General features: G+C 49.1%; 1 protein-coding gene across 2 annotated transcripts in view; it reads left to right on the forward strand.

Annotated features, from left to right (window-relative positions):
* Window positions 1–5,116: 5,116 nt before the first annotated feature.
* Window positions 5,117–24,779, forward strand: part of ADGRD2 (adhesion G protein-coupled receptor D2) — a 68,880-nt gene continuing 49,217 nt past the window's right edge. Inside the window, exons 1-11 of one of the 2 annotated variants that reach the window (XM_077835779.1) lie at window positions 5,117–5,454; window positions 6,918–6,998; window positions 14,026–14,103; window positions 14,711–14,774; window positions 15,688–15,924; window positions 16,915–17,568; window positions 18,714–18,812; window positions 19,458–19,543; window positions 20,138–20,416; window positions 22,308–22,419; window positions 24,310–24,444. In XM_077835779.1, coding sequence (XP_077691905.1) covers window positions 5,278–5,454; window positions 6,918–6,998; window positions 14,026–14,103; window positions 14,711–14,774; window positions 15,688–15,924; window positions 16,915–17,568; window positions 18,714–18,812; window positions 19,458–19,543; window positions 20,138–20,416; window positions 22,308–22,419; window positions 24,310–24,444 — 2,002 coding nt within the window. In that variant the 5' untranslated portion in view covers window positions 5,117–5,277. The remainder of the gene's footprint in view (window positions 5,455–6,917; window positions 6,999–14,025; window positions 14,104–14,710; window positions 14,775–15,687; window positions 15,925–16,914; window positions 17,569–18,713; window positions 18,813–19,457; window positions 19,544–20,137; window positions 20,417–22,307; window positions 22,420–24,309; window positions 24,445–24,779) is intronic. The other variant, XM_077835781.1, reaches the window with a different exon arrangement.

Below are 24,779 nucleotides of genomic sequence, written 5' to 3' on the forward strand. Positions count from 1 at the left end.
AACCGCCCCCCCCTTCCTCCACCCCTGAAAGCACCGAATTTCCCGTAACCCGGTTCTGGGCACTCAACTCACCCTGACTCCTAGAAAGAACTACACAGAACAAATAGAGCTCACAGCATGACTTGAAAGTTAACACATGTCTCTCCCTGGTGAACCAAATGGTGCGGGGGGCAACTTCCCCAGGTGTCCCACTAACACAGCCTTCCTGACCTCTAAAGTGGGGAGCAGTTAGCTTGAGTGGCCTGGCTGAGCTCCAATGCCATGGCCTTACACCAGACAGCATAAAGGAGGGTCTCTGAGGTACTTGGTAACTCAAACCATTTTAAGACTTTGTAGGCTCAAGCTAACCGTACCTGGAACTGGGCCCAGGTACCTTCTGGGTTTAAGTCACAAGCCTGAAGTTCTCCAGGTAAGAAATCTAAGAACCTTTTCTCTGCTCTTTGTGCTGTCAAAGAATGGGGCTTAAATTCTTTGGAGCCAAGTCCAGCTTCCCATCTTTCTGCAAGTGGTACAGAATAGCTCCTAATGGCTCTCCTAGGAAACGAAATGGTAAGGAAGGGCTGGGGAGAAGCAGATGTGAATCTTTCTTCATGCTGCTTAAAGCCCCATAGCCCAGGAGATGACTCCCTGAGCCACTGGGTGTAATCCCATTACATCGAAGGGAAGCACTAGCATCCCATCTATGCTTTAACTCTTGTGGAGTGGATCGGATCCTTTTCTTAAGGCGGGGGGAAACAAACCCACAAGGATGCAGGCAGCTTGGCCAGCTAATCTCAAACTCCTTGTTTTCTGTCAGGGGCAGGAGTCCTCTCAGACATCAGGAAAGGTACTGGGGAAAGGTAAGTAGGCTTGTTATACACCATTGAATACCTCTTCTGTGCTAATGCTGCTTAAAATCAATAATGCAACAGTATTAGACGTAATGATGAACTAGCAGGGTCTGGTTCTGTTTTTTGCGCATATCAAAATAGGGTTTAAAAAAAAAAGGTAATAAAACTAGGGCAATCAGGAGATCAAAGTGCTCCTTAATTCCTTCTCCAACAGAAGGAAAAAATTTGGTTCCCATTAATGAAAATGGCACTAGGCAGTAACCACACAAGTAACCCATGCTGCCCACTGGCTACACATGGAGCCTGTCACCCACTCTGGAGTCTGAAGTGGGGGGGGGGGAGGTGATTATTTTCAGACATTGGGCTTGGCCAGGTGAGGAGCACTGCTGTATTTCCTCTCACCCCTCCTCCCTACCCCAGACTGCGTCATTCTGAAGTTAGGATACTAAATTTAAAAAATGCCAGCTATAGTTCCTATATGTTTCTGGGAGCGCCCAGACCAATGTGGGTTCTGTCACTGCCTGCCTGGTAACTTTGGTTTCAGAGTAACAGCCGTGTTAGTCTGTATTCGCAAAAAGAAAAGGAGTACTTGTGGCACCTTAGAGACTAACCAATTTATTTGAGCATAAGCTTTCGTGAGCTACAGCTCACTTCATCGGGTATCTTAATGCTACAGTTCAGTGCTCTGACGCCAGGAGCCAGCTGATATAAGGTCCCACTCTGGTTTCCATTAGCCTAGTTATGACTTTCAGGATCACCTCAAAATCCCTTCTGGTCATGAGGGCCCCCCGAATCTGTCTCCTCAGGTTCTTAGATACCACTCAGACTTCCCCTCTGGTTTGTCACCCCAAAGGTGTGAAACCTGCCCTCAATTTTCAGTTCACTTCGGTGCACACAGTTTGTACAACAGACCTGCTTGAGGTAAAAAGAGTGTATTTCATAGAAAAATCATAGTTTCAAAGATGAAATAGTGAGGGAAAGTAAACACAGGTTACACAGAAAATGAATATAAAGGCATAACGCCTGAGTTTGCACTCTTTTATTGGCTAAATTCCATTTCCTACTGCAAACAGCTTCCCAGCATGCCCTCTGCCCTACAGAGATCCAGCACATCAGACAACCCCTAGCTTAGATGCTGGCCCTCCATTTCTGGGTAGCCTTCACTTAAATTCCTTCCCTTTTACAGGGCTTGCAGTGGGCTTTTCCTTAACTCTGGTAATTTATGGGTACACAGAGCAGGGGGGTTTCCCAGACTTGGGTTTTCTTTTAATGGGAAAATATTGGAACAACTGAACTTTTTATCAACCATTCTCTCTTCCTGGCTGGACAATGCTAGGTGCTTGTAGTGGGTTTCATACAAAACATCTGTCCAGGGACACCTGCCCAACTGCCTCTGTACGCGGCTGTGAGGTGTTGCTGCAGTTGCACTATAGTTCAATTACAATTTTCTACACATGTACGCGTTCACACATTCATCGCCATAACCCGTGTCCATATCTCCAAGGACAAAGTTCAGGACATTAAAGGCCTTCTTCATAAAAGACTTGACTTGAGATACTTTTACACACAATAATGTTGACAATCAGTTGATTCAATTGCTTATTTGGGGTCGGGGAGGTTCAGACCCTTCAGTTCTCTCCTTGGGGTGACTTTTTTCCCCCCCTTCTTTTCAGTCCTTCTCAACGTAGAACATGTCTGTTCGACTGCTCTCCAGGTTTCGTCCAGCTACCTAGTGCACGTACAAAACAGCACGTTGAGTTCCCCCCCGCACCCTTTTGCCTAACGCCCCAGGGCCTCTGGATGCTCCTGTTCCAAATGGCAGCTGTGCTGCTGTCTGCAAGCTGCTGATCGATTCAGCAATGGAGGCTCTTGGAAAAGAGGAAGAATCTGGCAGCCACCTCTTAAAGATACTGCTGGCCTGAAAACAGCACTGGCGTCCAGTGCAGCCACTGCTCAAGCCTGCGAACAGTGTCTACAGCACTGCTATGGGTTCGTGCTGGCTGGGTCATGTTTACACCAGCAGCTGGATGGAGTCTGCCTGGTCGTTCCAGACCCTGGAACCCATCCTAGGCTTTTCTCACCCTTTAACATAGGGGTCCCCCTTCTTTCCTCTCCACCCTTCCCAGTGTCTGATGATAGAAGCATCCAGGCCTACCTCATCATCAAGGTTTCCTCCTCAATAGATCAGCTAGCAGTCTGTGTCAGGCTTTTGGAGACCTGTGCTCCTGGATCTGGTGCTCTGAAGGACCATCTAGAGGCTGAAGTGAAGAACCTTGGTGGGAATGTTGCCCTCTTGCTGAATGTAAGTCACTGTCCCCTTAGAGCTCCTGGGAAAGGCCATTCCATTGCCTGACCATGGCGATGGACTCTCCTAACCCTGTAATGAGGAGGAGAAGCTGGTGAACGGGCAGCGGCTGTTGCATGAGAAGTCATCTTGCATTATGTTTAAGACTGAACCATTTGCTTCACAGGATGTGGGGCCTCAAATACCAGCAAGGTGGCTGCAGAAACTCTTAATGCTGCCACCACTACTAGCTTAATGACTTTGTCCTACCCTTTTAGCTTGGCTCCCATGGGAGGATAGACTTAGGTGGTGGTGATCCTGGATGCTGTACATCTCTGCTAGACCTGTTCACCTCCCTAGCTCTTGCCATCCATTGGAGGCAGGAGCCTGTGACAGAGCCTGTACCATGGTGCAGAGAACCAGGCAGAATGTCCTGAACTTCTGCACTCTGAATTTTCAGCCTGAGGACTGTACGGGGAAAGGCTGGAGACACCTGACAACTTCAAACCTACTCAGTCCAGCCTCCCTTCTGGGAGCCCTTAATGCTGCTCCTGATCTGACCAGAGGGGTGTCTCTCTCTAATTCCCCCTCCTCCTTGCCACGAGTTGAGTCAAAGCACACAGCCTCCATAGTGCTGCCTGATTTGACTGGAACCAGGTCCACAGAATCCTGGACCTCTGCAGAGCACAGGGGTGGCCCTGACTCAGAGTTGCTGATCTGCTGATTTAGTCCTTTTTCAGGCATGTTACTTAAGGCTATAATGCGCCTCAAACTAATCCTTGCAGCGGTGAGGCATCGCCTATGTGTGCATTGTGATTGTGCTGCTAAGGAATAATCTGTCTAATGAGCACTGTAATGGGGGAGGGGAGAGAATAACGGAAATGTTCCCCACTCTATCTGGCAATAAGCAGCCTGCAAGAATGGCTCTGCCTAGAAAATGTGTGTAAACCTGGGGCTCTAATGAGCTAGTGTCTGTCTGTAAAAGCCTTGCTGCGCTAAGTGTGCACTGCAAAGATGATGCTTGTAATGAAATCTAAAGAAAGTCAACTTGAACATGTGCCGCCGGCCTTCTTGCCTCCCTTCTGCGGGGCTGTGAATGTGAAATTACATCTATGATCCTGGAATCCAAGGAGCAAATTGAGCAGTCAGTGGTCGCTGTTGCTAGCTGGCTCGGCCAGCTAATGGTTGCTGTGGGGCTGGAAGCCAATCTTGAATGAGCTGAGGTAAGGCTGAACCTTTGCCTGGGGGAGGTGGGGATGATTGTCCAGTTGTCAATCAAAATGCTGCTTCCACGGATGCTGACACTGCTCCCTGTCTGTGAGAGGCCAGTTGATGAGAGCCCCTTCCATGGGTGATAGTTCAGAGCCTCCTCTGCTCTCTAATTGCTCCCTGGGATTGTGGGAACCTCCTTGGGAGCTGGGCATTGTACTGCTTGACAAACAGCTCGCTACACTACCAAAAAAAAAAAGCCATCCAAGTCCAAATATTTGCCAAACACTCTTTGAATACTGATCAACTTTCATCTTGGAAAGTTTCTCTGCCACACATTCCTACTCAGACCTGGGGGTTCAGCTGGGATAGAAACCAGGCCTGGTATACCTTCTAACTGGCTGGAGCTAAACTCTGCAGTAATCTCTCCTGTTTCTGTGGCAAAGTGGAATCTCTGTGATGGATTGATCTCCCAAGTGAAGGTGATAGGCTTTTTTTAATGGAATTAAATGCTCAGGTTAACAATACTATGAGTAGCCCAGTATTCCTGCTCATAGCAAGATCTAAAATCCAGCTTATACTGTACCCAAATTCTCAATGTTCAGTGTGCTGAAGACTAATTGGCAGACTGCCAATGTATATCTGCATTGTAAGAGTTGTGTTGATGGCAGCTCTGGAGGCTTTGACTGCTGAGAGTGGGGTCGTGGGGGTTGGGGGCAGGAATGGCTGAGAATTTTGGTCCTGAGGAGCTGATCTGTCTCCTCTTGTAGCTTGCAATGGGGATGGGAGGGAAGTGACTGAGCTTGAGGGAAATGTAGGCTTCAATTCCTACTCTTGCATCCTGGCAACTAGCCATCCCAGCAGCCCCTGCCCCAGTATTCATCAGTGGATTCCTCAGTAGTGAATAAGACCAGCTCTGAGTTGTCCCTCCCAGAATGCTTTGTGAATTAGGCAATGCCGATAATCCGACGACACTTCACTAAGATGGAATGTTTGTGGTTTCAGTTCCTCCCAAACAATGTGACGGAGGCAGTCACTGGAGGGGCAGAAAGCTATATTGATATGCAGATTCATAAGAACACAGAGGAACTCCTGGACCTGCAGCGCCAGAACTTGTCTTCAGAGAAGCAGGTACTGTAACTTTCCAGGTGTGGAGGCTCTTGTAGAATAGCTGCTGCAGCAATAAAGCTGGCGAGCAAAGTGCTCTGTCACTGGGGTGTGTCGGAGGCGTTGCTGTTTTAACCGCAATAATTGCGAATGCCCTCTCGGGGAAGACTTGGCGGACGTTCTCGCTACCTGTGCAAACCTTTCAAACAAAACTTGAGGGGAAACTCAATGGAGGCCAGCCTTGCGCAGTAGGAGGAGTGGCAAAAGCACATGCTGCAGTGGACTCACATGCCCTACTGGGTTGGGGGAAACTTTAACTGTAGGGGCCCATGAGCTGCAAAGTGACCTAATGAACATGCTCCCTTGCTTTGTTGCACCTCTGCATCTCATTTACAAACACTGGTTCCTACTTGATTTGGCATATATTTGCTGAGTCTGTTTGAGTATACAGATATCACTGCCCTGTAAATGAGAAGCTCCTCTCTGAAGCTGTGTGAAAGATTTGCAAGCTGTGGTGGTGATGTGCGATCAAGAACTCTTGCTAATATGGTATAATTCCGTCTAAAACTAATATTGTTTTTTTAAATCGATCCCATGTAATCAGATATTTAACTGGCTTGAAAATACTTAAATAGAAGCAAACCCAAGGTTGGTTTCTCCCCAGAGTCAACAGCACAGCTTGCTCCATCATTCCACCACTAACTGGAAACCTTCAGGTGTCTCACAACATTTTGAGTAAGCAGGCTGTGTTTGTATCACAACCGACTCTCCCGATGGCCTTATTCCTACTTACACAGACAGTGGGTGCCTTAGAATGCCTCCTGTACTTATAACGGCCTCATGAGAGACAATGTACTGATGGCTTGACTACTGTTTACACTTAGAGTAATTATTTGTGTAGACACTTGTCCCTCTTCTCAGGTGTCCCTTGAATGGCTGGCAGGGATTCTGCTGCTCCGTGCATGGGAAATGGACCGGAGTGTTCCATTTTCATTGGGGAGAGGGGAATTCACGTGCAGAGTTGGCTTACAGGGTGGTGGATAAGGGCATACTTCTGGGACCATCCTATGCTTACTGTGGCAGTGAGTCTGACTGGGGCTCACCTAGGCTAAGTGTAGTCTAAGGCAAAACCTACAGGATGCACCAATCAGTGCAGTCTCCTCTTGCTGACTTTGTTCTTGGTTATCTGGGGATGGAGAGAATCTGCTCACATTTATTCTTTCTCTCTCCTCCCCCTGCCCCCATGAAGTGAGGAGACAAAGGTCTTAAATCCTACAGCCTGCCCTGATATTGCTTCCCAATGTTCTCTTCACCAGTGGTGCTGCCTCAACAGCAGGGCGTCCAGTTTACCAGACTAAGACCTTGACTCTAAGCCAGTGCCCACCATCTCCCATACAGCTGTGCAGGCTCTCACTCACAATGATACCTGCTGCTTGGTGCCCCAAGACTCACTTTCTGTGCTTGCTTCACCTCTTTCTCCTTTTTAGCTGGCAGAGGAAGTCAGAAGACACTTCCTCTCTGTTGGCAGCTCTCTGCAGTGTTTTATGGAGAAATGCAAAATATTCTGGGTGAGTGCATGTGTATGTGGAAAGGGCAGGGGCTGTGCAGTTGTTATCGGAATAATCTCCATTGGTTGGGCATGGTAAAAGACTTGTTGGGTTGTTCACTGAAGTCACATGGTAACTTCTCTGGGTGAGAACTCGTGTGGCATTGACACTTGTCTAGCTTGCCATACAGACATTCATCAAAGTGCTTTCTAAAGTACCTCTTTTGTGTCCAAGGCACACTGTGGAGTTGCTGCTTTGTTGAGGAGCCTGCCTCATGGGAAGACATATGCCTGCTTCACTAATTTACACTCCAAGTGATTGCTCCTCCCCAGCCTCTGCAGAGATGCCTCTTGGAATATAAACAATAGGCCAGAATTTAGGGAAAATTGCTAAATAGCAGAGAAGAGGTGAGAACAGGTTTCTAGTCTAGCTAATAAGTCTTTTTTTTTAATAGAGGGAATTTGAATCCCTCAAACAACAGAAGTCAGAAAAACCTCCAAATCTGAGTTTTCAAGAGCATGTTTCCTGTTTATAAAACTTTAAGTTGTGACTTGAATGCTCTCCAGGTGGCTTGGAAACGGGCCTCTACAATTGCTTTGCGGTGTCTGAAAAGTAATGCTTTTTCATAGTTACTCATTTTACTCTTGTCTGGTCTATTTGGAGATGGTCTTCAAATTGCTGGGTGGTCTTGCTTGCAGGTGCAACTACATGCTGCAGATTTCCTTCTAGTTACAAGGAATATTGAGAATATGCTTCAAGCAAATGCAGCTTCTGAACATAATTAATTGGCTCTTTCTTTGACCCTCACTAGGACCAGCTACTGTTTAAAATATTTAGAGTGAAACATGTTGGCACACAACTCTGGAAGATTTTCAGCCCAAGAGTTAACTGATTCCACAGCTAAACTGTCTTCAGGAAACATTGGGTGGTAGTCTGTTACACATCTTTGTTTTGGTTCTTTAAATCTGCAGTAGGTCAATGAAACTGCACCACTGTAAATTCATGTAAGTGAGTGGAGAATGGGTGGGGGACAGTACTCAGCAAGGACTGCTTCTCTCCTGTCCTCCCCCACCCTTTTCCCATCTGTAAAAGGCAGGTACTATAGCCATATCTCAGGAGGGGGATGAAAGCAGCACAGCCTAGGCAAGCACAAAGTCAGGACACCTGCATCTCCATTTTGGGTGTACCAGTGACAGCACTCTGCTTTAGGAAAACTTGTTTAACCTTATTTTACACCTGGGCATATGGGGAACACTTACCTCCTGAGTTGGAGTGTTAGAACTATTTAATGGTTTTGCAAAGTTCTCTAGCTAGTTAAGTGCTGTGGAAGTCCTAATGGCCTCCCTGTAAGCAGGAAAGCACTTAGTTAAATACTTGATGAAAGATGCAATCTGAACTTTTTTTGGTTTTGGCTCTGGCTCTGACCACCTCCCCTGCTCCTCACAACAGACCAGGACCCAGACCTAGCAAAGCTGAAGCAAGTCAAGACTTTTAATGCTTTGTGCAGTGCTGCTCATGCTGAATCTCCTCATCAGTCAGTTTACCAACTGGCAATGGTGACTAAGCAGACCGAAGCAGCTGCCTCCCAGGTCCATTCTTCTGCTAGAGATTTATTGCAACTAGCAGAGACACTGGGCTGTGATAATTGCCTTCGTTCCGGGATGGAGGCCCCGAAGAACAAAAGGCAGTTGCCCATGAATCCAGGGCCTGACTCAAGCATTCACTTACGGGGGAGGAGTGGGAACTATGTGAGTGTTGCTGTAGCAAAGCTGAATCGAGCATTAATCAAAAGAGAGCCTCTCCCTTGAGAGGCTAAGAATGCTGGGGCACTGTGGAGGTGGCCTAAATACTCTAGTCTTAAAATCCTGCCTTCAGGCTCTCTGCTACAGGGACCGTTGTGGGAATGTGGCTTTGAAAATCACAACAACACTTCACACGTTGTCCGACCTGGGAACCTTTATAAACCTTGTTCTAATCTGTAAGGCAGTAGGCATTTAATGTCAGTTTTACTCCTTTGATTACGCAGTGGTGAAAAGCAAATAGTTTGTAACTGAAGTTAAATAACACTTATTTATTGTGGGAGCAACCCAGCTTTAACAAAAAGAAGTGTTTAAATTCAGGCATGTAATAATTACCTTAATGATCTCACCTCTTTTATGGGTGTCTTTAGTGGCACAAACTGCTTGTAAGGTATTAAGTAGAGACCCCTGAATATGTTGATGTACATTAGCAACACAACCTCCATCTCTCTCACCTTTTTGTTTCTTGTTAAAAAGAATTCAACTAGTTTTGTTAGAGCATCTCTTGTCAAAAGGGCTCTCTGACCTGCTTTGGCCAAATCATGTCCCTCCACTCTTGTTGTCCAAAAGGTTTCATGTTGACGTGTCCATGCTTTCCAAATTTTTCATACTAAAAAGCCAATGTTTTGTCATTCTGCTCTAATGTAAAATAAACGGATTTGGAGAAACTCCCCTGGGCTGTGAAGGCTGCTTTTAGTTTGCCTGTGTGGTGCTAGGTGAAAACACTGGAGGCCTGGAGGTCTTTAGTAGGATGTAGAAGGGCAAAGCCGGTTAGGGCATCCCACTATGTGGCACCCACATGTCTATCAGGCCCAGCCTCAGGGGAGATACATGGCTCTCAAAGCTAGTTTTTCAGAAGTATTTATCGCTGTTTCTCAACCTTTTTGATACCAGAGCCTGGCTTGGTGCCTTCCTAAATTCTCAGGGAGAGCTGATGATCTGGTGCTGGTCTAGGGCCTGGTCCTCAAGAAACACCAACCCTCTCTCTTACCAGGAGCCTCCCCTAGCAGCTAGCCCCTGGGCTGGGGTGGCAGGCAAGCTGCCCCCCTTCTAACCAGCTGTCCTTGGGGCTCCTTGCTGCCGGCAGGAGTGGGCTAGGGCCAGCCCCTGTGCTTGATCCTGCTGTTGCTCCTTTCTCCAGCAGCTGGGCTCTAGACAGGCTCCAACGGGGTGGGGGGCAGGTGCCCAGCCAGAGGAGGGGCGCTGAGCTGGGCCTGGCTGCCGGGAGCCCCCCGTGCAGCCGGTGGAGCTGTCAGCGTTACTCCGGCGGCTGGGCTGGAGCAGGAGCCGGCTGCCCTCCCCCGACGGCGGGGGCCGCGGGGCAAGGGGCCGCCGGGCGGCTCCCAGAGAGGGGAGGCGGCCGCGGTTACGCCCCAGGCTGCGATTTGCATGTGAGTGGCCGGCCCGGAGCCGCCGCTGCCGCGGGCTCGGGGCAGGGAGCGTCGGGGCCGGGCAGGGGCGAGTCCCCTCCAGCCGGGCGCCGCGGAGCGGGGAGGCCATGCGGGCAGCAGCGCCCCGCGCCCCGGGGCCGGCGTGAGCCCGGAGCCGTCGGACGGTAGGAGCCGGGGCGGGGGGCGGCTGCCCGGGGCGCTGCGCTTGGACTCGCCTCTCTGGAGCCTGGCGGGGCAGGGGCTGGGGCTCGGGCGGCGTAAGGGGAGGCGGGGTCCGGGCCCGGGGAGCCCTTCGGAGCCGCTGCAGCTTTCCGGGGGCCGGCGCGTTCCTCCAGCGGGTCTGGCCGCGGGCGCTTTCCGCAGGGGCGCTCCGCGCTGGAACCGCTCCCGGCTCAGAGCCGCGTTTGCGGAGCGGAAAGCCCCGCTGTCGGCCCGGGCAGTCCCCTGGGGGGTGGTTCCCAGCGAGGGGTACGCAGAGATCTGCCAGGGTGCATCAGCTCATCTAGAGATTTGCCTAGTTTCACAACAGGCTACCTACAGAGCACTAGCGAAGTCAGGACAAACTACACGTGCAGACAATGACTTGTTTGTACTGCTCTATGTACTACGCCCTGAAAGGTAAGTACAGTATTTATATGCCACTTGATTTATTTTAGAATTACTTGGTAAGATGAGAAAGCAAACTTTCAGTAGCAGTGTGACCCATTTGCATGTTTATGTCTGATCCTGTAAGCAAGTTATAAGGGAGGTGAAACTTGAGGGCACACAATACAAATCAGACCCATGAAAGGGGTACAGTAGTCTGGAAAGGTGGAGAGCCACTGTCTTGGGGGAGTGGGGTATTTTCCCCTGGAGTTGCCTGGCTGGTTATTTGGTGCAGCTGAGGAGCGGGTTGCCCTGTGTCTGTCAGTCTTCGAAGATTTGTTGATGAGGGGGGGGAGAAGGTGGATTTACAAAAATAGTCACAACAGTTGTGGGTTTTACCCACTCGAATACAACATTAAATGATTAAACTGTTCAGAATAACACAATACCAAGTAGCACCCGGGGAAGATTATCTGTCAGCTTCCTGCCACAAAGGACCAGTGCTGGATTTTAAAATCAAGCCCTTTTAAGCGCTTTCCTGCTTATTTTTGCATCTGGTGCGAAGTCCAGTTTCAACAGATTAATATCTATTCAGTATTAGCTAGTTTCTCTCAAAACAAGACGAGTTTGATTTTAAGTAAATGATTTTTAAAACTTTGCAAGTGGATGTGCAATATCCAGATGGGCTGTGAGAGAGGAAGTCTGTGCAGGCAAAACCTCCCCCAAGAATAAGAAATCCCCCAACTTTTATAACTAAGTCTTTCAGCCCATCGCCTTCATTCTCAGGTATGTATTGGCTCCAGTCCCATCAGAGACCTGCAGGGAGTTAGGTGGTCTCAGCATAACCACCAGCTGACAGTACAGCTGCTCAGTGCTTTGTCTCTTGCTTTGTGTGGCTTGTGTACATGGCTGGCTCCTTGTGGGGAGAGGAGGTTATTAAAGTTCTCCCTGGGTCATCGCTGTGGGGTGAGAATTAACAGATTCATCCTGCGGGTCTCAGATATTGTGTTTATATACAATATCAGCCTTCCAGCTGCTGAACCTGCACACAACACCCCTCCTGTGGAAGCAATTACCTTCCCCCCACCTTGCACCCCAGAACCATTCTGCCCCCAGGCCGCTCTCAGAGCCAGACTCACCCACCAGACAGGTATGGATTGTACATAATTTACGGTGAAGTGAAGAAATCCTGGAGCAAGAAGAGTAAGTGTGTGACTGGTGTCCAGTGCGGTTCAGGTATGAAGGAATTAATATTGCATGAAGGGGATAGAATAATTGGTTCTTAGTTACAGTGTTGGGGGAACAATAGATTCTTTAAACCTCTAGGCCCCTGAAGGGTTGATGGTGGGAAATACCAGGTATCCTGCTGGTTTGGGTTTGGAGTATGAAGTCTTCCTTTAGCAGACACATTTTATTATAGGGAGGGAGTTTGGTCTGGAGGCTAAAGCACAGAGCTAGTCAACAGAAAGTCTTGGGTTTCATTCCTGGCCTTGCCCCTACTGTCTACCTAGCGGGTTTATTATCCATGCCACCCATTGCTGTAGCATCTAGGAGTCTGCCACATAAATTTAGTAGAAACAGGAGGGTCACTAGCAGACTAAATGGAGTCTCTGGGTTAGGATGTTTGTTTGTTTTGGGGGGCAGGTGGGGTTCAGGAATAGGAGGAGTGTTCATTCCTTATGCTGGAAAGGCTTTCTCAAGGAGGAAGGCTTTGGAATGTTTCCTAAAGATGACCAGACTCTGGATTGGCCTGGTTTCCTCTGGAAGATTATTCCACTGCTGGATCCCCTTAACCAAGAACACTTTGTCCCCAGCTCTCACACGCTGTGTCCTGGGCTTTGGGATTTGCACAGTCCCAGAGAAGCACAGCTCTCCCTGTGGTTCATAGGTTGAAAATGGTCTTAGAAGTAAGTGTGGCGTGATCTGCCCTGGGTTCTGACTCATCACCTCCTAGTTTACATCTGGAGAAACCAACACCTACCTAAGGGATGTGCTGGGAGGTTCAATCCATTGCTGATAAAGGGCCTGTGAAGCTGGGGTGAAAGGCACTAGAGAAGGTAAAATAATATTAGTGTACTTTCCCTTCCAATGGACAAGAAGCTTGTTTTTCAATCAGATTTTTAAATGTTCAGATCTCTTTGTCTCTGATACAAGTTAATATAAAACTAAAGCAAAGTGTCATTGTCCTAAAGTGCAATCAACATCCCTTAGCTTTCCATTGTATTAATTGCCTTTGCAACAGGAGACTGGTGATATTTGCAAGGCGTGTGGACATAATGCTCATTATAGTCAGTCATCCCATTGCTACATGGTCATCTTCTCTAGTTTTCTCTTCTGTGCAATCCCATGAGAGTCCCTTGACTCTTGGTCTTTGGCCCCTCCCATCTAGTCACATTGAATGCATTCTTTTGTTTGTCTTCCCAGCATTTAGCATCTCAGTCAATGTGCTTTTTTCTTCTTTTTGGGGGGAGGGAGGGTGAGGAGGGTGTTCCACCCGTGGCCAGCTAACGATGTCTGTTTCCTCCAGACCTGCAGGCTGCTCTGTTAGAACCAGAGTCACTTTCACGTGGTCTCCAAATGCTTTTATTTTAAATTCTGACTGCCAAATGGATCAGCACTTCCTCTTTGGGCAATGTCACCCCCCTACTTGCTTTTTGAAAAGATAGCTTTCGAAATCTCCATGTGGTATCATTTTCATAAGACTCTAGGTGCCAAGGATTGGCTATTGAGAAATAGATTTTGTATGTGCAGAAGCACCAGAGGGTTAGTGGTTAAGAGCAGGGGATTGGGAGTGCTCCTGGTTTCTCTCCTCTTAACTGTAATGCTGATTTGTTGTGTGGCTGTGAGCAAGTCACTTAGCCTCTCTACGCCTCAGTTTACCCACCTGTAAGGAATAAGGGTTGTATCAATTTGTGATGGTTAGTCCCTATGCTACATCTTATCAAAACCTTTACAAGATCCCATTGTCTGGCCAGCTCACCTACTTGGAACCATTGTCAAAGATCTCGTTTGACACTGCTCAGAAATGTAATTTATGCATCTGACTTGATTTGGTTAAAAGCAGGTAAGGCAGGTTCACTAACCGTCCGACTTATGAACTAGTGATAAAGCTTCTGCAGAGTTATCGGCTTTTGGTATCTCATCTGCAACAGGCACAGAGTGGGCCTAGCAGACTACCTAGGATGGATATTTTCTTTCCCCCCATTTCTGTATGCAAGAATTAGCTATACGGCTGCAGTACATCTTTATCTAGCATTGCTTTGTCCATTCCAGCAGAGAGGGAAAGATTTCCAACCAATCGACATGGTCCGGCAACACTCGAGACCTGAATACTGGTTCCTCAGCTTTCTGGTAAGTTTTACAAGGACTTAATTGCTTTTAGTAGCTGGATAATTTGAATTCTTAAAACAGCTAGGAATTTTCCAAAGACATTTCCCTAACAGTCAGGATGTTGAAACACAGGGCCTGAGTCCTCGGTGAGGTCATTCTGAGTGACACTGGAATTAATCTCCTAAAATAAAATGAATAAACCCTTCTATACCTTTTCTGATAGTTTGATGTATTTAGTCATTGGTTTGTTATTGATGGTACAATCCAAAGGAGATGGTTGCGACTGGTCATACTCTGGTGGGTTTCAGCAAGAGGTGGATTTCACTTGGCAGATTCAGGTACTTTAATAATAGCACTTTGTTGTTAGAGCCTCAGCAATGGATATTGTTATATTTCTAATTTCCTGATTATCCCATGTAGCTGTGTGGAGGATAGTATTTCACTATGAAACGTTTATTTTCAGAGGTTCTTTATAGACATGTATATAACAAGGAAAACTTGCTAGAACAGTGCAGTGTGAGCAGAGACACCAGACTGCATGGGCTTAAACAGGGAACTCAGCAGTAAACGTACCCTCTTTGTTTATCGCCTAAACCTTGCTCCCACCATGCGGTGTTGTTTCTTGCAGATTGCTAGCCTGTCCAGAGAAGTCTTAGACTTTACTGCCCTTGCTGATAATCACACTTCAAAAGGTTAGTGTCCTAATCAGCACTTGAGTCTTTTTGTGTGAACAATATTCAGCACAGAGAATCTATGAAAATATGTTTGGGACTGTAAGAGCTAACGTTTACCCCCCGCCCCCCTCCCACACCCCTTTTTATATGGTTGTAAATTGCAACCAACATTTGTTGGACCCAAATTTGATTGCAGGTGTAAATATTAGTATTTGTACAGCTAATTACCAGGTTAGCAGGTGAAAATCAGGTAAGTGCTGTCCAACTGCTGATATTTGTGCCTGTGACGCATTTGTGAGTGCAAACAACATGGGAGCAATTTTGTGAGTGCAAATTGCCACTTGCAAATATGGAACCGAGGGGAGCTGAAAAACGGGGCCTAAGCTCTGTCCTTCAGTCCCTGAGTGAGTCTCACTAAGATGTCTTAAAGCGTGTCCCTCAGGTGAACGGCAGTGTGTTTTGTTTTGTCCTGACATTGCCACTGTTTTGGGTGTTTCATATGGATGCATCAGATCTGAGGGCTGGGAGTGGGGAAAGCCAACACTTCCAGGCTCTCAGATCTCCCTCATCTTAGGCCCGAGGCAATCAGCTAAAGTCTGTCCCTGTTCGCCGACGTCCCTTTGTGCTGCGTTCTGGTGCGAGATTCTGCTTCTGACTTTTCAAGGGCTGCGCAAAGCCCATGTTTGCAAGTGCATGGCTGATCTCCTGCATGAGGCTGACCCCAGGTGGCATGAGTGGGTGTGTGGCACGTAGTTAGTATCTTAATAAAATTATTAATGAAGCTGTTGAAATGAAGGCCTCAGGCGTCCAGGGGCAAATGGGCTGGGAAGGAGGAAACCGCTCTGGTGCTTTCTCCAAACTGACATGTGTCCTCCTGGCTCCTGTGCTGCATGGTGTAGCATGTGGCCCAGCTTGCGCATCTGCCTTTCAGATTTTGGTGCTGCGGCTGCCACCATTGCAACCTCGGGAGATGTTTATGAATATGTGGACGTCCCCTTGGACTGGTGGCATGCGAACAGACACTGTGAACAACGCTTTGCGCAGCTGCTCTTTGAGATCAGGGACAGCGAGCTGGCTTCGGTCAGCAAACTGCTGCGCTCCCACCAAGTGCAAAGCTCTGTCTGGTTAGACGAGAGGGAGGCATTCCTGCACAAACACAAACAGAGACGTGAGTATAAGATGGGCATTGGGGCAACTAGCTTGGCCTAGCCAGGGACAAAGAAACCCATGAAGGCCCAGAGGTCAGATACATCTTTTACAAAACAGATGTGTCTGGATATTGTGAGGGGAAGTTATTAGTCTGGAAGAATTATTCTTGTGATTTGTATTGTTGTAGGGCCTAGGAGCCCAAGCATGGACCAGGACCGCATTGCACGAGGTGCTGTACAGACACAAGCCAAAAGGACAGAACCTGTCCCAGGGAGCTTACAGTCTAAGTATAGGACAAGAGACAACAGATGGACACAGAGAGAAGGGGGAGTACAAGGAAACAATGAGAGAGTATTGGTCAGCAGGCCAGACAGTGGTACTTCAGATGTCTCACCAGTATCCAGTTATTTGTAGGTATCCTGGTAAAGGAGAGTTTTAAGGAGGGATCTCATGCCCTGGGGTGTCATGGACTAATTCTCCATGCTCCACCTCAGCATCAAGGCAAGGATTGTTTTGCTGGATGTGTCCCCTGGAACATAGCTGCAGAAGTAATTCTATAAGTAATATGACTGGGGGCATAGGTTGCAGCAATCCAGCACTGGGTAGTCACATATCACTACTGTGCTGAGCATAGTCGGGTGATCTGGGAGGTCTTCTCTAGGCTCTGCCTGCAGAAGACGGGCCATTGGCGATGAGCAGTTAATCCCAAATTCATTATTTACCATCCTGGTTGCTGGAAGCGTCACTTTCAAAAGTGGCAATTGCAGAAATGCTCTAGCATTAAACTCCCCTTCCCTCTCCAGGCATCAATCTAGCCAGCATCATCCCTTTAAAAGTAGCTGAGACCCCTCAAGCATGTATTTATGGTATTGTGGTGTGCTGGGGTCAAGGGTCGTTAGAATTTGTGGGGATGAAATAAAAGAAATGGTTGTTTCCCAGAGAGAGGGAGCAGGATTTGGTCCAGGTTCCTGCCCTGTCTTGGCTGAAGTTTTGAATGTTCCTCTTCCAGGAATTCACACAGCACCAATCCTGGTGTTCAGAAACAAAACAGACACTAAGTACGTGAAGGTTCTGGCCAAATTCCCCGTGATGCCTGCTGTCACCGCCTGTGCCCACATCCAGTGGGACAACAAGACCCAGGAGATTTCCACCGTCTTCTCCTATGCTGTCCCTGCTTTCATTAACGAGTTCCAGCTGCGCGGCTTTGTTGATGAGGAAGGGTTTGTACGATTTGCCATCATCGTCCACGGACACCACTCCCCGTACCTGCCCGTGTTCCGCAGCGACGGGCTGTGGCATCACTTCTGTGTCACCTGGCAACAGCGGAATGGGACATGGGCCATCTACGCCGACGGGAAGAAGAAGGCCTCTGCTGCTGGACTGTGTGCCGCAGGGCCACCGGCCAGCCAGGCTATTTACGCTCATGGAACTTTTATTATTGGACAAGACCAAGATTCACTAGGGGGCACCTTCAAGGAGAAAGAGTCCTTCAGTGGGAACATCACTGACCTGAACATGTGGCGGAGAGTCCTTAGCAAAGAGCAGATAGAGAGAGTCCGGTCGTGCTGCCTGATAGAACATGAGCTTATCTTCAGGTGGGGCAGTTACACTCTGGAGATCGAGCCCGCTGTACAAGAAGTGACAGCACAGTTCCTGTGCCCAGGTAAGACTCATTCGCAGCGTCAGGGCCTCGACATACTTGGCTTTCCAGGCTTAGGTTCTGAGCTGCAGATCCGCAAAAGGCAGCAACTTTCTGCCAGGTACAGCTGTACCGAAGACAATAGGCCTCCATGCGGGTGTAAGCATCACCCATAGGAAGAGAGGTTTGCACCGGGAGGATGGATAGCTGGGGAATGTTTGGAGGATGGTGTATCTTTTGGGGAGGGAAAGGAAGGTCGGTTTGAACACTGGGGGAAGGGGGGCGGTTGCCATCCAGCTAAGATCTGAGACCAAGGTCCTGTTCATTTGTGGTCATTAAAGATTCCATGGCACTTTCTGTCATGAACTCCAGTGTCCTGGGAAAATTTGCACTGGGCTAATTATACTCTTCCTCCATCATGTTTCCCCTCTAGTTTCAGTTGGAGAAGTTAGGCTTCGTCTCCACTGGCAAGTGAAAGACAAAACGTTTGTCGTTCAGAGAGATGTTAAAAACACACACACACACACACGCACCCTGAAAGACAAAAGTTTTGTCAATGACAAGTGCTTGTGTGAATAGCGGTTTGTCATCAGGAGAGTGCTCTGCCAACAACACTAATGCCGCTCGTTGTGGGTGGACGTTTTTTGTTGGCGGGAGAGCTCACTCCCACTGACCAACAGCCGCTCCGCTGTGCGCCTTTTAGCGGCATGGCTGCACTGGCAGAGCGTGGAAACAGCCTCAGTCTATGCTTGCTCCCCTGTTATCTGTCAATTTCTGTTGTTGGACCCTTTATATCCTCTTCCTAGTGCTTCAGGGTCCTCCTGAGCAAAAAGCGCTGTTTAGCACCGTAGTTTATCCCAGCTGGCTTGACAATTCCTAATCAAACCCAGAACTCAAGCCCTGGCATTTCTGTCTCCTTGTGGTGTATCTGGGGTAGGCATCTAACTGTGCAGGCTGTCTGAGAAGCTACGTTACGGAGCAGCGCAAGGAATCCATGCGCCAGGCCGTGCATGGGAGAACAGTGGGGCTATTTAAGGAGCAACTGGTGATTTTCAGCCTTAAAACAAAGTTTGTGGCTCATCTGTGAAATGTCCTGCCCCGGGGGTGGGGGTGGAAGGGGAAACAGTGCGTGTCTCAGCATTCTGGGCCTCATTTGTGTATCTCCCCAGGGCCTGTGGAGCAATGCAGAGTTCTTGACGTTGGCAGTGGTGGAGTTCGTGACACTTCTTGTTCGCGTTCCTTGCCTTTCGTCTGCCACTACAAGAAGGGTACAGCCAGTGATGTATTTACTATTTCCGTTATGGTAGCACTCAGGGGTCCTGGCCAGGATCGGGCCCTATACAGACACCCAGGAAGACACAGTCCCTGCCCTGAAGAGTTTACAGTCTAATCTATAATTTCTAACATTTTCAACTTCCTGAATTAAATAAATGTCAAAATGTGCTGTAGTCACAACCTCAGGACAAGTGTGTCCTGGCTGAATGCAAAGCAGACAGGCTCCTGCTTGCTGTTCTTACAGATTTTAACTTTATCTTCAGTTTATTCAGTTTTCTGTCATCCATACTGCACGTTGCAGGACTCCTGGGTATTGTCTCCCTTACAGTGACAGCACTGTAGGGTAAGATCAACTCCAAGCATCTCTGGTCCTGTTGCGTGGGGAGATGGGCTGAGGGAGGGGAGGTCACAGAGATCAAAAGTTTGGCCGAGCTGCTGAAATGTCAGCTCTTGGTGTCCTCCAGTGGATGTCTTTGCACTGAAGGTAAAAGGCACAAATTACCTCCGCAAGCGTCGGCAGCTTGTCCTGATTGTCCTCCCAGCACATCAGTGAGTCCCAAGGAGCTACTGCCCAGGCACTTGAAAATGGGACATTTCTGGGGATCGCGGCAACTCTTATGTCTTTGTGTTATTCTCAGATGTGTATTTACTCTTGAAGAAAACCCAGTCAGAATCCAGCCCGCCACTGATCAGTAGGGTTAATATCCTCGCAAATGCTACCGTGGTGAGTGTGTGAGAACCCAGGCCTTCTGGACCTTTTGTTGCTGGGAGTTCCCAAAGCTTAGAATAGGCCAGAGCCGACTTGCTGTGCCATTGTTCATTCTTGTGCGTGTTTCTTTTCCTCCCAGCCTTAAGCTGTGTACCCTTGGCCCCTCTAGTGCTGCACTCCAGGAGTGGGAGGAACCTCACGAATAGACCCGCCACCTCTTTTTCTGGCTTTTTAAATATTTACCTTTGTATCATTTTGACAAACCATTTCACAGCACCGGGACCTGATGTGGGGGACTCATTACTGTGAGCAGGGGAGCCCTGTATACAGTAGTGATTCCAGGCCTCGTTTGCACACCGAGTTCAGCAAACACCCATATACTCCCATGTGGCAGAGCGGGACAGATCTCCCTTCCCCTGCACATGGTGCATTTTGCACTAGTCACCAGCTTGCAGGTCAATAGCTTATGGGTGGCTGGCAGGGCAGCCTCCTTGTGTATTGGAGGGTGGGCACAGAGCATCACCCATAGCCCTTAATAAACTCCACATCATTTGATGTCTTTGGACAGAGGTGGGGTCTGCTCTGGGGTAAAAGGCTTTTCCTTGGCAGATTCCTGAGAATATTTTCTTGGGCGATGTTAGAGACATGAACATCTCAGCAGCTGTCAATGTTCTCCATGCTCTGACGATCGTCCTGAGGGAGGAGGAGATCCCGGTGAAGCCAGCTGACCTGCTGGGCGTGGTCCAGTTTCTAAAGCAAGTTTCAGACATTGAAGTCCAGGAGCAGGAACAGCTGGAGATCCTGGAACAGCTGAGCCAGTATTACGTGGAAGTGACTGGACTGATCCTGGAGGAGCAAAATACTGACAAGTGGTCAGAAATCAGCCAGGTGAAATAGGCTTGTGATGTATGCATGAACCCAACTACCTGCCTCGCCTCAGCGGAGTCTGTAGACACTGCAGACTAGGGTTATGTCACATCTGCCCGTACTGCTGGGGTCTGCAATTCCTTGATTCACTGAATCACAATGATCTGATGACTAATCCTGTGGGTGGACCTTGTGTGGGGCAAACCTCCAAAGGTCAGAGTTTGGAGCTGGCTGGAACGGGAAGAGGAGGCTCTCTCTAGAGATTGTTGGCGCGCTGGGTCTCATGAAAACAGCCTTCCTGGCAACGTCATGGCACTTGCAGTCCAGCTCCTGGCTGGAGCCTGGGATTGCACAGACAGCATGAAAATGAGGTTATTAGGGGGCAGGGGTGGAGGAATCTATGGAGGAATTAACCAGGCGTTCTGAACCTTTGCAGTGATCCAGTTTGGCTTCAGAGCTGCATGAATATTTTGAGGGACAGCGAGAGGGTCAGGTCCCTTCCAACCCTGATTATTCTGTGATTCTATGATTTCTGAACTGTCTCGCCCTGCCCTAGAGTAGCACCAGTACCAGGAATTGCTGTGTTTGAAGGTGCAAACCCTAGACTCCTAGTTCGATGCTGTCAAGCAGCATTGGGCAGCCCATCAAACATCCGCCTACAGCAGTCTTTTTGCTTGCTCCAGTGATTGCGTGCTCTCTCATTTGCTGCTGTCCAATGCTAATTCTCCAGGCTGCCCCCCTCCTTGCAAGCTCCCTTGGGAGCCCCCCTCGGCTTCTGTCCTGTTCAAGCCAGCTTGCCTAACGCCATGACACTTGCCTTTCAGGGGCCTGTTCCCTATGGGGTTAACGCACTCCATGGCAGATCACTGAACCCGTGCGCCCCCCCCCGCCCCCCGCTGTGCCTGGCAGGGATGGTGTGCTAGCTTTTTAAAATTGCATTGTTGTAATGTTTGCAGATGGGATGCCAAGACAGCATCTGTTTCCAGACTCCAAACTGTTCAAAACACTGTAGAGCCTTGTGTGAGAAACATTCATCATGTCCCCCTCAGCGGGGGCCTTCTCCATTGATGCTGGGATTGCTTTTATCTTGTCCTCTCATGTCGGCCCTTTCTGTATGACCTGGCCCCTCCTGGGTGTATGTGCAACACCTACCGTCATGGCCAATTCACTGGGGATTGAACCAGGGACCTCCAGAGATCACGGCATAAGTCTTTCAGCTTGAGTTCAAAAGTCAAGCTCGCTGGCTGCGGTACATGCAGTGGCCAGGGGTTAAGTGCACGGCACAGCCTTCTCCTGGAGAACTTCTCAGCTGCATCATAAACCCACTACTACTCCCAGGGATTCCCCTTTAACTCGAGCGGTAGCGACCTCTGCAGGGGGAGCTGGAGGGTGTGAGCTCTGTTGCCATGAGGTTCCGAGTGCCCACGTTATGCAGCACGATCACACTTGTGATACGCAGGATGGTCCATGTGCTCAGCACCTCTTGGGATCAGGCCGTGAGTTTGTAGCTCTTCAAGTAATGGCTCAGTTTCTTGTGGGCAGCTCTTTCCCTTGTGAGTCGGTTTCAGGGGACATGGGTGTGTTCTACAGCACAGCCAACCCCAAGTGTTCAAAAATCAGTAGTCAGGCCCCCAAAAGCATGAGGTTTAATAATCAAGTTGATTCTTGTTTCTTTGCTTGTTGTTTTTTGAGCGAATTTGCAAGCTTTTCTCTGCTGTCAGTGGGGCAAGAGACTTATTTAAAACAAAGGGAAAAGAAAACAGAAAACTGAGATTTTCATGTCATCACCTGACTCCTGTAGCTGAGGCTTTGAAAAAAAACAAATATCATGAGACGTGAGAGTTGGCAACACTGGTTCTAAGCTGCACCACTTGATATAAGGAAATCTCACAAATGACTGTGTGTTTCTTAGATTATCAGAGGGCCTATGACTGTTGTAGAGAACATGGACAGAATGGCCTCAAACCTAGACCAACTTCTGACTGCAGAAAGGACAAAGATAGCGATCCAGCACAGGAACATCGGTGAGTATGAACTAGCCGGGCTCCGGGCAGCCATGAAAGCTTGAGCCACCTTGCACTTGAAAGGGGCAAGAATGAGCAGCCTTTATGGCAGTGTTAGTTTGGGCTGGGATGGTGGTGGGGCAGGGGGTGTGTTTCCAGCTGGGAGCTGTTACCCAGCAAGTTCCTAGCCCAGCACTTTGAAGGTGAAAGTGGTGTAACAGGGTTACTGTCCTGGCTGGGGGAGTGGGGTTTTTCTGCACACCCACATGCAGCCCAGAAAGAGCGTGGCTGCTCCCAGGGGGATCCCGTCTGAGGAAGTAATCTTGGGAGGAAATTCTTGGCAGCGTGTGCCTGTCCTGTCTCCGGGAGAAAGGGAAACTGGTATCAGCAGCTCCGGCAGCAGGAGGGAAACTGTGCTGTACCCTTCTGTGGGGAGAAACGGAGGTGGTTCTGTTCACTTATCCCATGCCTGTGTCATTATTGGGGGAACAGGCATGCCTCGGCTAACTCCCCCGAGGTCACATAACACTGGGTATACAAGGGCTAAGCATTATGGCCAATGATTTCAGCTACGTCTGCTGATTTGAGACGCCCTGGTCTGTGGGCACGCACCTGGAGGTGGGCCTGCCTGTCGGAGATGTGGAGAGCCGATAGCTCCCACTGACTCTTTCTGGTAAATCAGGCCTCGGCTGTCTGACACTGCACACTGGGAGGCCTCATTTGGAAATCTGGCTGCAGAGAGTAAACTTGCTATTTTAAGGGTGGGAGGGGATGCTTGAGGTGAGGCTGTGGCTATATTTCCTTCCTTCCTGATCACTTAACATCACACTGTAGTTTCATTTTAAACTGCAAACCAGGAAGCGTAATTACAAGAAATCCTTTCCATGCAGTAGCACTGAGGAATGCTCCAGTCAGCATGACTTTCCCCAAGGTCTCCACAAGAGGGTGATGTTCCCCCGCACATGGCACCTCACAGCTAGGTACACATGCAAGCTCAGATCTCCCACTATTTTAACAAGGGCTTTCCACAAACTTGAGTTCAGGCACTGGCAGGAGAAGCTGAGGGTCTAGGCAGCGTCTTTGTCTGAGCAAACGGGTGGGCTGGGCTGGGCCTTGTTCCGTAAAACACTTCAAGGGCGTGGGTGGTATCACGGGTCTGAAGTGAGGGCTGGGGTGTCTGGGGAGGTGGGGGTAGTGTGGGGAAGGGATCATGCAGACACCCCACCGAATCCTAGACTCGGGGCACCCCCAGTAGGTCAGTTTGTCCCATCCCTCCCCCCACGCTCACACCCACACAAAGCAGGGGTGCGTCCAGCCGTCTGTTCTCCTGGACTTCGCTCAGTTTTCAGATCTCTGAGTTCCCACCATTTCCTTTGGCCAGTGATGTCACCATCTGAAGGGCTCACCAGGAGGCTGGGTGTGAGGGGAACCTTCCCCACGGGTTCTATTGCTTTGTTCTCTCCTTGGTCCTAGGGGTACTTATGGGGCTGCTGTGCTCCAATTGGCTGGAAGGGCCTCAGGCGAGATTCTCCAGGGTTTGAGAACACCCGGCTCTGTTGTGTTCAATACGTGGATCTGATAGGACACTGGTTGACACTGTGCTGATGTGTGTCTGCTTTGCCCTTATTGGAAAGGGTGTGTGTGTGTTGTTAAGCCCCATGCCATAGATATGCCGTCCTCTAGTTCAGCCTGTTCCCTCTGTGTAGCTAAACATTATTACATGACAACCCCCAAGGGCAAATATTATGCTGCTCAGCTGGGGTTAAGGTGGGGAGTGAACTAAGCCTGAATGTGACTAGCTGATTTCCAGAGGAATCCAATGTCTATCCTGAATATTCTGCTCAGGTCCCCAGGCCATGGCATTTTGTGTAGTGGCTTTGGAGGAAATACTGACTGGGGTTATTTCCACAGGGGTTGAAGTCAGGAAGATGGAGCTCAGCCAGCAGGAGCCCAGCAGTGATGTGTATCTGATCCAAAGCCAGGAGACAGGCGGGCCTGACCTCATAGAAGTTCCCCCTGAAGAAGTAGAAAGACTTAAAGCCAAAGGTAGGGTGAGGGCCATGTCCTGCATCCTGGAGGGGCCCTCCCTGACTCCACTTGGAGGAGGGAAGCTTTGTGCAGCAGCTTCGTAACAGGGGCTGGAGGTAGTACCTGAGTTAACATATTCTGCTCAAATTCTGTGTGGAAAGCAGCTGTATGGAAGCTGTTCTCAGTGAAAGGGAAATGGGTCTGGGTCTCGGAGCTCTCCATGCACAGGTACTTCAGAGACTGTAGCAGTCTGTGTGCGCACGCCACCCGGGTGCCTCCACCCGGACCTGGAGAGACGGGGCTTGGCTCCTGGCCCTTTTACTGCCTAGCTTCTCACTGCTGTGGTGGACAGC

Source organism: Eretmochelys imbricata, chromosome 16 (genome assembly GCF_965152235.1).
Source record: "Eretmochelys imbricata isolate rEreImb1 chromosome 16, rEreImb1.hap1, whole genome shotgun sequence".
NCBI classification, from domain to species: Eukaryota; Metazoa; Chordata; order Testudines; family Cheloniidae; genus Eretmochelys; species Eretmochelys imbricata.